Below are 13,150 nucleotides of genomic sequence, written 5' to 3'. Positions count from 1 at the left end.
ATTGATATTATCATCTTTCCAAACTTTCTACCCTATATTTTTAAAATACAATAATGATTTTAATATTACATAGTTTTTTAATATATGACATATCTCACAAGGTAGGGTACCTTTTGATATAAATAAAATATGAAAAAGCTATTCTAATGTATCAGATTTAGGCTGCAATATTTAAACTGTTCAAAATTAATAATACAGTAGGATGTTATCAGACTAGAAATTGGAATCTTTTTTTTTTTCTTCTTTTTGGTTGCTGAATACTGAACCTATTTCTATCTCTGGAGGTAAATGCATGGAGGAAAGATAATCTACAATGATGACAATTTTTTCCATTTGTTTTTTGGTAGAGGGAGACTAGTTAAAATAGGAATGTTGTTATAATCCTCTTCCTTTCCAAATGTATGTGATTCATTGTGAACAAAAGAGAGTCAGGTTTCAGACTAAATCTCTGGGTCTGCTTCTAAGTTTATAAGCAACAGCGAGACTGGAGACTGTTAACCTACGTTAATGTCACTTCCTGGCTATAAGGTTAAATTTTTACATGAGTATGGGTGCCTTCTTTTGAAGACTAATCTTAAACAATCACATTATTTACCAACCTACGGGGTTTATTTCGTGTTAACATGATCACCTGCCAGCCATAAAATAAACTCCTAAGTTAAAAGGACAGACTGCCTGGAATCCTACCCAGGGATCGCAGTTCAAGTTCAGTGTGAAGGGAGAGGACGGAAAGAGGGAGAATTTTTCCTGTCAGACTTAACAAGCTTTAAGGAGGAAAGTTGGTACCAAAGAGTGGAATTTCAATTTACAAAAACAGAAAATCATGCGTTTACTGTAGGTCATAAATTGAAAGATCACAAGTATGAGCACGCATATTGATATAATTATACACACATCTGAAAAACTTCTATGCATTCACTTCTACCTACAATGGAGAGAGAACTTGTTTTATATTTCTCTAATGAAATCAATGCCTCCTGCTATATATAACCCTTGCCTTAAGCATCCTCCCACCCCCACGGCTCCAAGCCCCACCCTCATCCTGTCCGCCCCTCAACACTCTGGGGCTCTGTACAGTTGGCTTAGGTCCATAACCATTGTTGCTGGAAAAGCGATGGAGAAAATTACTCGTATTATCCCTATTTGACAGATAAGGAAACTGAGCCTCAGAGATAACATTTTATAACTTCCCTAAAGCAGTACTGGCATAAGAGTGCTAGCCTGGGTCTCTCGGATTCCTTTTCACTGTAGTTTCTGTTTTAGTACCAGTGGGCTCCCTACATAGTCCCAGTCCCAATGGGAAGGTTTCCACAGAAATGGGGGCAAATTTGTAGAAATTTGCCATCCACAGTGCCTGGCGAAGTCCCCTGGTGACCCCAGAGTTGTATCTGTGGGATTGCTCAGATACACATTCTCAGCAGGTAAGACAGCCTCCAGGGGCGCAGCCCACCATGCTCCACCCAGGGTAGCCATGGCTTGGAGGAGCAGTTGACTCCACAGCGCTGGCTGTGTTTTCAGGAACCGGTCACCAGTTCCTAAGGAAAAACCCAGGCTGGCCTTGACCGAGTACCTTACAGAGAAAACAAAGCCTTGTGTGAAAATGAGACAACTGATAACATCCAGGGACAGTCCTGCTCTCTCCAGGCATCCTCAGGTTTGCCTAGTGCCTGAGAAGTCTCTTTCTCCTACCTTATCACTCCAGCCTTCTAAGCACTGTTGTAAAAGTGTTTGTTAAAAAGTCCTTAAAGACAGTCATCACGCCACGCCACGTGTAAATCAGCTTATCTCACTCCCCAAACACTGGCTGTCTCAGAGCTGGGCCATTCAGCAATGAATCCATTTGGGATTGGGTGATGATGTTTGGGAATCGTTCGGAGCGTGGAATCTGTACCCAGGATCCCACCTTGTTGGCTGTACAAATTGCCCCCAAATAAGGATGAGGCAACTCAGCCAAGGGCACTGTTGCCCATCCCTCCCACCAGCTCCAACTGGCTCATAATCTACTCTTCCGGACACACCAGGGCGTGTAGACGGGGCTGATGGCCCCAGAAGTCAGTGCTGCACCAGCAGGTTCAGGAGATGCACAACAGAGTCCACCAGCTCTTCCTGCAGAAGAGTGAGAACCCGGCAAGTGCCCCCGGCTCACTTCAAGGATCTCCCACTAGATGGTGAAGGGGACCTGGCTTTCAGTAACAGTGCCCCTGAAACTGCCAGGGTGGCCCGGGTTGTGGGACGTCCTCTGAGGCACTGAGTGAGCAGCGCATGCTGTGCAGGGCAGGGTGTATGCTGTCTGTGAGTGGCTTCATTCCACCTCTTGCTAAAGCTTTGGAATGAGATCACCCGGTTTCTTCTGCTGCCATTCTTGCAGCTTCACTGCCATCAATCCATTGCAAAATCTGTCTCCCATATCCTCCACAGGAAGAAGAACGTGTTTAAGTTGAAGTAAACGACAAATAACATTCTCTATTGAGAACTTTTTTTTTTTTGTACTGGGTATTGAACCCAGGGGCACTGGACCATTGATCCACATCCCAGCTTGCCCACCTTCCCTCTCCCCCTCACTCTTTCTTTTCTTTCTTTCTATAGAAACAGGTTCTTGTTAACTTGCTTAGGGCTTTGCAGAGTGTTGGGGCTGGCCTCAAATTTGTGCTTCTCCTGCCTCAGCTTCCTGAATTACTGGGATTACAGGGTGCACCACCGCACCCAGCTATTGCAACCAATTTTAAGTGCTATTAAGTACCCCCACCTTGTGCAACCATGACCAACATCCATATCCAGAACTTTCTCATCTTGCAAAACTGAAGCTCTGTGCCCATTAAAAACTTACTCCCCATTCCCCGCCCCAGCCCCTCTCTTTTCAATCTGAGTCTGAGTACTCTAGATGCCTCTTATATGCAGAATCATACTTTGCCTTTTTTTTTTTTTTTTGGTACCGGGATTGAACTCAGGGGAACTTGACCACCGCTGAGCCACATCCCCAGCCCTATTTTGTATTTTATTTAGAGACAGGGTCTCACTGAGTTATTTAGTGCCTCACTTTTGCTGAGGCTGGCTTTGAACTCATCATCCTCCTGCCTCAGCCTCTCAAGCTGCTGGGATTACAGGCGTGTGCCACAGCGCCCAGCTATACTTTGTCCTTTTATGACTAACTTATTTCACTCAGCATAATGCCCTCAAGGTAGAAAAAGAAACTTATAAAATTACTTCTGTTTCAATAATTCAAAGGTGGCTCCCTTATCCTAACACTAAATAGTGGCCACTTCAAATTCTGAAAGGCAAAAACTTTTAAAAAAAAGTTTTCCTCTATCCAGATATAGAACTAGCATTTGGTCTTTGATAGTTTTTTCCTTTCTTTCTTATTTTTGATACCAGGAATTGAACTTAGGGGCACTCAACCACTGAGCCACATCCCCAGCCCAATTCTGTATTTTATAAGAAAAAGGGTCTCACTGAGATGCTTAGCGCCTCGCCATTGCTGAGGCTGCCTTTGAACACACAATCCTCCTGCCTCAGCCTCCTGAGCCGCTGGGATTACAGGCGTATACCACTGTTCCCAGCGGTTTTTTATTTTCTTTGTGGCTGGCTGTCAACTAGAAACAGTTGCTCATCCCACTTTAGGAGACAAATTGAAACCCCTGTTGAAGCACATTAAAAAATAATAAAAATTTTGAATATTCTATGTCATTCTCCAGTTCTGGTTGAGAGCAGATCCCAGAACTTCAGAACACAGAGGGATCATCACAGCAGTTGAGGAGGAATGACGGATCCCTGAATCGCAGTGTAGGAGAATAAAACGTCACTGCTTATAAATTTACAGAAAGCAACCATCCTTCTGTCCTTCCCTCCTCCTCTTCTCTTATTCCAGCTGGAGATTTTATTATTTTCTATATGGTCCTCGTACGTTCAGTGTCATGCTCCTGACATCACAAGTGAATGACAGTAGGTTTCTCAATATTTGCTTTTACTTGGGGAATCCTCATTTTGATCTGCTGTCACCTCAGAAGTGTGTCTGCTCCCTTGGTCCAGCTGACTATTCCACTACCTTTTGTTTCCTTTGGAGGATACTAACTGGCCAAGACATCTATCCTTAAGAGGTGGTCAACTTGCAGAGGGAGACACAGTGCTATTAAGGGGACCAACCAAGGGACATCTGTGACAGATGGACAGGAATCTGGCAACTTCTCATGGGATAAGATCAGCAAACTCTGAAAAAAAGGTGAGTCTGAGACCTTTTATTATGATCCCCAGTAATATATCTGTGTTATCTTCAATTACTTTATTACAGTTTAATTACCATTGTACCATCACATCTGTAATCGGTCTCAGGTTAATTTTTAGGTAACAAAGATATAAGGATGGAACTATTTCATAACCTTCTTCCCCCTATTAAATGTTCTAATTTGCTACTGTAAGTGTAGTTCTATGTTCAGCCATTCCCAAACCCAAACCTTCCCTATCTTCCAGCAAAATCTCCTTCTGGGGTGGAATGGAACTTATTTGTAATGCTTTAGAAACCCTTTAAAGTATAAGCCAATTGCATAATGTCAGCTGTTTCTGTGGGAGGTCATTACCCTGTGAGGGGACATAATCTGATCCTCTGCACGTCTGAACCTCGAGAATTACGGCCTGTGTTGAAACGTGTTGATGCCTTGATCGTAGGCTCAGGACCCGTCCTCTGCTGAACACGCTGTTCAATGTTCTCCTGTTCGCCTGGACGGAGGGTGAGGACTGTTACTTTTGACCCTGGACTCCACTCACTGCAGGGTGAGTTGGAAGGTTTATTGCTGATCTGATGTCAGATTACAACCCTGTTGAGTTATAACTTCTCTAGAAGAAAATCTAATGAGAAAAATAACATGCATCCTGTTCTTTCACTGAAAAAAGTATCTCTAATACTTCCGGCTATATTGGAGAAAACACGAAAAATAGAAAATCATGCTGGATATCCTTCATGTGCCAATGTGACCTAGCATGAACTTAAATAGGTCAATCTAAACTACTTATACCTGCACACTAAAGGGCTGAGGAGTTAAGATTATCTTGTGACACTCAGTCATGCTGATTTAATTTTCCTTTATGGTCTGCTGCCACTCAGAGTTAAGACCAACAAGTGTTGCACGTACAGATCTTGCTGGGTGCAGTGGCACACGCCTGTAGTCCCAGCAGCTCAGGTGGCTCAGGCAGGAGGATCAAGAGTTCTATGTCAGTCTCAGCAATCTAGAAAGGCCCTAAGCAACGCAGCAAGACCCTGTCTCTAATAAAATATATATATTTTAAAGGGCTGAGGATGTGGCTCAGTGGTTAAGCACCCCTGGGTTCAATCCCCCAACCAAAAAAAAAAAAAATACAGATCACATACCTGTATGTACTTCAGTGTTATTCACACAAGGCAGAAGCAACCCAATTACCCACCAATGGATGAATGGATCAAGAAAGGTACAGGAGTACAATGAAATGCTATTTGGCCTTAAAATTCGGAAAAATGCAACAACATGGATGAAACCTGAGGACATCGTGCTAAGTGAAAGAAGGCAATTACAAAAAGATGACACTAAATGAGGTCCTGAGGGGAGTCAAACCCAGAGAGAGTGGAGTGGAGTTGCCAAGAGGGAGCGCAAGGCGGACCTGGGAAGCTTCTGTCTGACAGGAGCAGAGTTTCAGCTTTGCAGGTTGAAATAACACCGGAGACGGATGATGGTAAGGGACACACAATAGTGTGGATGTCCTTAAGGCCACTGAACTATAGGCTTACAACGGTTAAGGCGGCAAAGCTTCAATGTGTTTTGCAATTAAAAATATTTTAGGGCTGGTGCTGTAGCTCAGCGGCAGGGCACTTGCCTAGCATGTGTAAGGCAGGCCCTGGGTTTGAACTGCAGGACCACCAAAATAGATAAATAAAATTAAATTAAAATTAAACTATTTATAAAACCATTCTTAAAAACAGAAGGTCAAGAAAGAAATGGGGCTTAAAAAAAGAAAAGTAAAAACGTACATAGGGTCCAGGTGTGGAGGTAAGCAAAGAGAAAGATGTTTTTGCCTGAATTTTATATCTGGCCTGGAAATGGCCGTTTCTGCTCCTGCCACAGCTGGGGAAGGATCCGCACCTGTGTCTCTTTCCTTCACCTCTCAGCGGTTCTCAATCTCTCTTCAATTCACACACATAAAGCAGCATGTTCCCCTCCCTGGAGGACCTTGAAATGCTGCAGTCCACAAAGGGCGCCAGCTGCTCTTTGGTGGCTCCTCCCTAGGGACCTGGCGCTAAACCCTGGCGTCCAGGCTCTTAACTGAGATGCATCCCATCTCCACATGCAGCCCTCCAGTGGCTACTTCAGGATCATGGATCTCAGCAAGGACAGCCAGGACCACGTACAATAAAGAACCTCTGTTGGGGCTGGGGCAAAGGCCAGGGTACTAAGGAAGTGACTTCTTGCTCCTTCCAATGCTGAAAGGATACTTTAACAAATAAAGGGACTGTGCATAAGAGGAAGAGGCAGGAAGCACTGCTGGCACCACGGTTCTCCTGATGAGTTCCTTCTCCAGTTTATTTTACACCTAAAGCTCCTAATCCCAGCGTTCCCAGCCTTTCATAATAAACCAACTCTTGGAGACCTCAACAGGGGATCATGCAACCAGCTTTCAGAGGCCCCAGTGAGCCAAAAGGAGGAGTTATGCTCCTGAGCCAGAAAGAGAAAAGAGGCCAATAGTGTTGGCTCAAGAATTCAATAATGCATAGAGCGAATGCTTCATCGGGGCCCTGCCCACTCTCTTATCTAGTCACCTCCATTGCTGACCTATTTTTCTCTGCTCCTTTACAACAGATTGAACAATGAAGGATTTATGTTATGTTGCCTCTCTCTCCCCTCTTTCCTTTTCTCCCTCTCCCTCCACTTGCTCCTTCCTTCCTTCCTTCAAAGCCTTCTTTCCTTTTAATCTCTGACTTTCTAATTTCTCCTAGCAAGGAAAAGGATTGGCTTTCTTGTTTCAAAGCTAAGAGTACTGACAAATATAATTTTTGGTTGAGTTTCTATACTGAATGGCGGTGAGTTAATAATCTTATAATTTAATAGCTTTTATTTCCTCTCAAAGTAAGGCATTGAGTGTGAACTGGAAATACACTTTTTTACAAAATCTACCCGAAAAGAGCTTTATGCTTTGGCTCTCTGGAAATCTCTCTTCCACAATGGTCAGAATTTAATTCCGATATTTGAGGAATAATGACCATCCCAAACCATGTGTTGAGGGAAACTGCAGAGGAAAATCAGGGTAAAATGCTAGCAGTTGATGTCATTTAACAAAAGGCTCTTGATCCAGTCCATCCCAGATAACCAAGTTCAGGAGCCCATTTTTTTGTTTCAATGAAGACTAACAATCCTGGACTCTGGCAGAACTTCTCCACCCAGGAAACCATCCCAGATGTGCTAGAGACAGGGTAGTGCTCAGAGGCCAGAGACCAAGGCCCCTAACTAGCATGCTCTCTGCATGAGGTCACAGTCCCCGGGGATGTCTGGGAGGACGCAGCATGCACGCTCTCAACACTTTTCCACTGCTGGCTCAGAGTCCTCATATGAGGCTCTCTCCATCATCTCCAGGCCACACCCTTGCCTTCTCTTACTTCTTAGTGACATTTGGCAACTGTTTGAAACACGCAGGAATCATACCTCGAATGCAAACCAACTGGGCATGTGGAGGACTGCCCCCCGCCGCCCTTCTTACCTCTTCCCGAGCGTCCCTGAAGGATGAATTTAAAGGTCCTCCTCTCCTGGGGAGGCAAGACTTGGTGGTGTCTTCCTGCTGCCCAAAGAGCTCCTCGATCGTCCTGGCATCAATCTGGTAGTGATGCTGCTGCCTGGCGGCCAAGGTCCAGATGTTGGTCTTGCCACGAACTTGCTCCTCCGGAATGGTTTTCCAAAAAAAGCTTCTCATCCTCTTCTTACCCAGGGAACTGTAGCCATTCATGTGAGAAGTGGGGGGTGGCCCTGGAGGGGGAGGGGGGCCAGGAGGGCCCCCAGGGAGCGGAGGCGGTGGGGGAGGCGGCGGCGAGGGGGAAAGTCCTTCCCCTGAGTACAGACATGGTGGAGGCGGAGGGGGTGGAGGAGGAGGCGGAGGAGATGCTGGGGGTGACTCCTGCCCAATCATGAATCCAGCTGCCGTGGCGATATTCCCATTTTCTTTATCACTGGCCAGGGAGACACAATTCATAACATGCATAGTACTGTTGCCTTCTAAGGAGATAATTCCTTGACCTTGGAGAAGCAGACACAAACATCAACCTTGTGTCATGCTTTTTTGCCAGCAAGTTGGCGGCCAGGAAAAGAGGCAAGTGTGCGGCGTGTCATCTTCCAAACCTGCCAAGATAAAGCAAGTTTAAAAGCTGCGCTGGCAAACGCTTTCATACCAGTTATCCCCCGTAGAGGCCAGAACCAGTCCTCCTACATGGGTGGGCATTCACGTCAAGGAAGATATTCCAAGGGGCGTTAAGAGGAACTAATACTTCTCTGAATGTGAACCAAATTGTACCAGGAAACACTGCCAAAGTAGCATCAGTTAAGTCCAATTTGGAAACCTTCCATTAATCACTACAGCGTATGTGTATTGAGAGCCTCCTATAGGTTCAGCAAGTACTGCTCGCTCTGTGAATCACTACTTGTTCACCAACTAGTTCATTCTCTTTTGGGCAATGGATACCCAACCCCTAGGGAAACTGCCCAAATTGCTGAAGCATTAGGTGTGCAGTGACCCTGCCTTTTTCCAGTCTGGACCTGTCTCCTACCAATCAGTGGGCCAAAAGGCATCTTCCACCTTGAACACAACAGGTGGGGCAGTTGGAGATGATGAAATAATGGCCTAGCTCATTTCCCCGGAGTCAGGGTCACTATGTTCCTGCTCCACTGGGTGATGTGGCCTTCCCTCAGCTAGAGAAAAGAAGGCCAGGCGTGAGCATTGCACATTCTGGGTCTAAAGCAAGCCTGACTGCTTACATTACCAGACAGGTCCCTCCACCTGGCCAGAGTTCAGTGTTCTCATTTGTGAAATCAGGGGGATATGTCAAATGACCTCTAGCATCCCCATCAACGCTGTCATCTTGCATTTGTTAGGCCACTCTGTGGAAACCATTAGAACATGTCATCTTCCTGTTCTGCTTCATGATACTAGCAAAGAAGAGATACACACAAGGGCATGCTGTCCAAATCACATCTGCCCAATGTGTGTCCCTTATCCACATAACTCACTCCGCTGGGTCCTGATGGACCTTTAAATGTTTGCTCTGGGGTTGCTATTGACCTGAAACTGGGTCAAAACAACTACGGTTCTTCTAATACAAGGATGCGCGTGATGGAGTGGGGGGTGGGTGAAGGGAATAAGTGCAAGGTGTCAAGACAGCACCCCAACTATGGGAAGTGTGAGAAAAGGACAACCTCTTCCAGATCACAAAGGGCCAAACTTACACACAGGGCTCCTGGCTGCAATTATCCTTTTATAGCATCAGTTGTCGGAGCCCAGACTTGATGAACACAAGTTAGTCAAACAATGCTGGATTACCCAGGGGTAAACTGTGTGATAACACTAATCAAACATTACGAGATGTTTTACATACAGCCACATATATTTCAGCTAGGATTGGCTTGGAAGTGAGAGAGGAGACTCTAGAACCCAGGTCTGCTACTTCCTACATACTCAACCTGAGCAGAGATAGGTTACTTAACCTGCATTTTAGCATTTTTATCTACAAAATGAGGATGTACCTGTTTCACTGGCTTGTATAAGAAATGAGCTACTACATGCACAGTTCTTACCAAGATGCCTGGCACACAGCCAGCTATTATTAAAAACAATCACAAGCTGCCCATATGTATATATGATTTTCCTTTATTTTCACAGGCATTCCATTGGCTTTGAAATATGTTTGGGGTTTACAGATGAAATGCCAAGTTATCTCTGGCTGCTAAAAAATATATTTTTAATATTCCCATTTTTGTCTATCAAAGTTTGTGGTTTATGAGATTTGTTCTTTTTCAATACTTAGAGTGATTGCATATTAAACTATTTCTTCATTACAAGAACAAATATTTTTATGAAACATTTGAATATTTAAGGATGCTGGGAATTGAACTCAGGTATGCTGAGTATGGGCTCTATCACAAGCTACCCCCAAGGCCCCTGAAAATTTAAGTTTTGAAAATTTCTTATAATGTAAGTAGGAAATGTCATTTCCAACTATTCATAGGATACTCTAAAAAAGCTATTTTAGTCATTTTTAATAAAATTTGGTGGCATTAAGTACATTCACAGTATAATGCAGCTATCAGCCCTGGATAACTTCTAAATAAGAAAAGTATGTATCCAAGTTGACTTACAGTTCACTTGAGATGCAACTGGCTTTTAGAAGGAGTTTTCATAATTATCATTAGGAGCATAACTAGGCTGTTTTCATAGCTGGCATCCCTAAAGCAATGACTCATTGTCAATTACAGTTTATAGTTATATTTGAACTCTTCTTTTTTCAAGACTGTACAGGTAATTTTGGCAGTTTATCCTTATGCATTTTAAAATACTTCTGTACATAAAATATTTCATGTATAGAAAAACTGCAAATCCTCCAGTTCACCTCCAATTCCAGATATGCTGACATATTTATATTTTATCCCTCTAAGAATGGTAATAGCTATGGAGCAATTCAGTAGTAGAATGCCTGCCTAGCACCCTTCAGGCCCTAGGTTCCAGCCCCAGGTGACAAGTTAAAAAAGTCTCCAACCTAAAAAGTAATAAGTCATTCAGTGCTGTACACATATGTCATTAACCGCCCCCATGCAAATGTAGAAATACTGATAGTGAGAAAGACTATACACTCAAAGTTTGTACAACATCACTTTTAACACCAAAGCGCAAAAAGGTGCACATCTTTTGAGTATTGTGTTTTGCGCAGAGGAAGTACCGAATTAAAAAAAAAAATGTTGTTAGCTAAGAGTTGTCACACTTCAAACTACTGCCCCATCTCTTTCTTTTTAAAAGTTAAAAGAAGATATATCACATTGTTTCTAATAAGTTGCCTGGTTAATTTTTTCCCAGAGTAACACACAAGGGTCCTAGCCCCCCAACAGCTTCTCATGAATCAGTTCACCAGTAATGATCAGCTCTGATGCTAAAGCTTTTGATGCTAATGCTTTTACTACCCATTAACTTCAATAATGCTTTCCCTTCAGGCAGTATTTCCAATGTCAAAGAGGTGGTAGGCAAAGAGAGTGCAGACAGAATTCTAACTCTTTTTGCAGTCACATGAGTTAGGAGAAAGGATTCACAAAGAACAATACAGGTGCAGTGTACACTCTCAGGTACACCTGGAAAACGCAGGTGAAGCCACAGCCCTGACAGATGACGCTCGCCACCTGTTTCTCACATCTTGCAACTGCCAGTAGGGACAATGGGATTAGACCTGGTTCTGTCTGGGACATGCCAAGTATCCCATCAATCTCCCTAGGATAGGCAGAGACAGGCTAGTATTTAACATCTCACCTACAGTATGGGGACCTCAGCAGCAGGGAGGATGGTTGCTGATGCTGACAAAGAGACTGCCCCGAGTCAAATGCAGAGCTGTCATGATTAGGCTCTGAAGCTGATAACTTGATTTCAAGTCCTATAGAGTGCTAACCATGACCCAGCAGAGGTGGGCTTAAGTGATGGATGCTCCAGGGGTGGAGGGCTGTAGTTCAGCTGAGCATCTTTTAACCATGTAAAATTTCAATAAGGCAATACTATGATCATGCATTTAACCAGAAGCATTTAATCAGCAAGCAAAGGCTTAGAATGAGAATGTTGCCAGGGGTCTTCAGAGAAGCTCTCCGTGGCCTCATAACCGCTCTTTAGCACAAGCCTGCACTGCTCTGTCCTATGCTTAAGAAACATCCTGAGGTTCCATTCTTTTGAAGGGAGTGAGCAGGAGAGAAGAAAGTAGAGTATGGAAGCTTCCTCTCACTGTGCCTTTCCTGAAAGAGGGTCAGGCCAGCACTGTTGTTCAGCTTGACACTCATCCCCTTGGCCAACAATAATCAAAAGGAAAACCAGTGCCAGAAAAATCTTTCTCCTCGACTCCTGTGTCACAGATGATGTGGGGGCAGGAAGGACTGGCCCACATGCTTCTGAAGATGAACCTGGGCAGAGAGAGCCAGGTTTGGTGAGAACAATGCACACCTATTTTAGCTGGGAGAGAAGAAAGGATGGGGAAAGTTCAGATAATTCTAAAATGCAGAATTTTTGTTCTCACTGCACTTCTTCCTTAAGAAGTCTCCTTCACCAGGACATGTCTTTCAAACCCTTTCTTAATTACTAAACAGGCAATGTCAGTCTGAGCAACCACACAGCCGATCCCATTTAGAAAGTCCAATTTAGCACTCGGGCCAGCAGTGAAAGAAAGAAAGAGAAAGGATTTCCAAGACAGCGTATGTAATCCCTCGCATCACATAAACATTCACAGCTGCCCTGACAGCAACACCCCAGAGCACAAGAACGCCTTTTCTGAATGTGCACTTTCAGTTTCTTCTCTTACAGTCCCAAAACCGAGGTGGAGGGGGGGAGCACTTGAGTGCCAAAGGATGCTCTTGAGAGAGGGAAGGAAGCGCTAGCTACTGATTCCAGGAAGACAACTGTAGGTCAGCAAAGGGGGTCACAGACGGCCGAACTCAAGGAGTCATTTCTGTGCAAACAGATGTTTGAACACTGACACGACTTCTGGACTTCCCAAAGTCAATCTGGACACACGTTTCCTAGGTCTTTGCTTGGAGAGAGGTTCACCACTTCCTCAGTCTCCAACCCGGCGCCCCCTCCCCTGCCCGAATCACTCACCAAAATGCCAATGGCTCGGTCACCTCCCTGCACAACCTCGATTGGCAGGGGCCACCTAGCCGCGCTCGTCGGGATCCCGGGGGAGCAGGGCTCCGGGGCAGCGGGAGAAACGCGAGTGGGCGGTCCCGGGCCTCGCAAGCCCCAGCGACGTCCTTATCTGGGCCTGGCGGGAGCGCGTCGCGGTACTGATAACCGCCCACAAGGGCCGCCCAGGCTCCGCGGCCGCTGCCAGGGGCCCCGGAGCCCTGGAGAGGGGCGCGCTGGCATGGCGGGGACAGGGGGCCGGGAAGGGCTCGACCCTCGCCTCCCGGGG

At 45.0% G+C, this 13,150-nt stretch overlaps 1 protein-coding gene across 1 annotated transcript in view; it reads right to left on the bottom strand.

The window, feature by feature from the left end:
- Positions 1 to 8,208, bottom strand: part of Fhdc1 (FH2 domain containing 1) — a 31,874-nt gene extending 23,666 nt beyond the window's left edge. The window contains exon 1 of the mRNA XM_026384750.2: positions 7,714 to 8,208. Within this exon, the coding sequence (XP_026240535.2) occupies positions 7,714 to 8,208 (495 nt within the window). The remainder of the gene's footprint in view (positions 1 to 7,713) is intronic.
- Positions 8,209 to 13,150: the final 4,942 nt, after the last annotated feature.

This window comes from Urocitellus parryii, chromosome 10 (assembly GCF_045843805.1).
Source record: "Urocitellus parryii isolate mUroPar1 chromosome 10, mUroPar1.hap1, whole genome shotgun sequence".
NCBI classification, from domain to species: Eukaryota; Metazoa; Chordata; class Mammalia; order Rodentia; family Sciuridae; genus Urocitellus; species Urocitellus parryii.
This window is presented reverse-complemented; position numbering and strand designations above follow the sequence as displayed.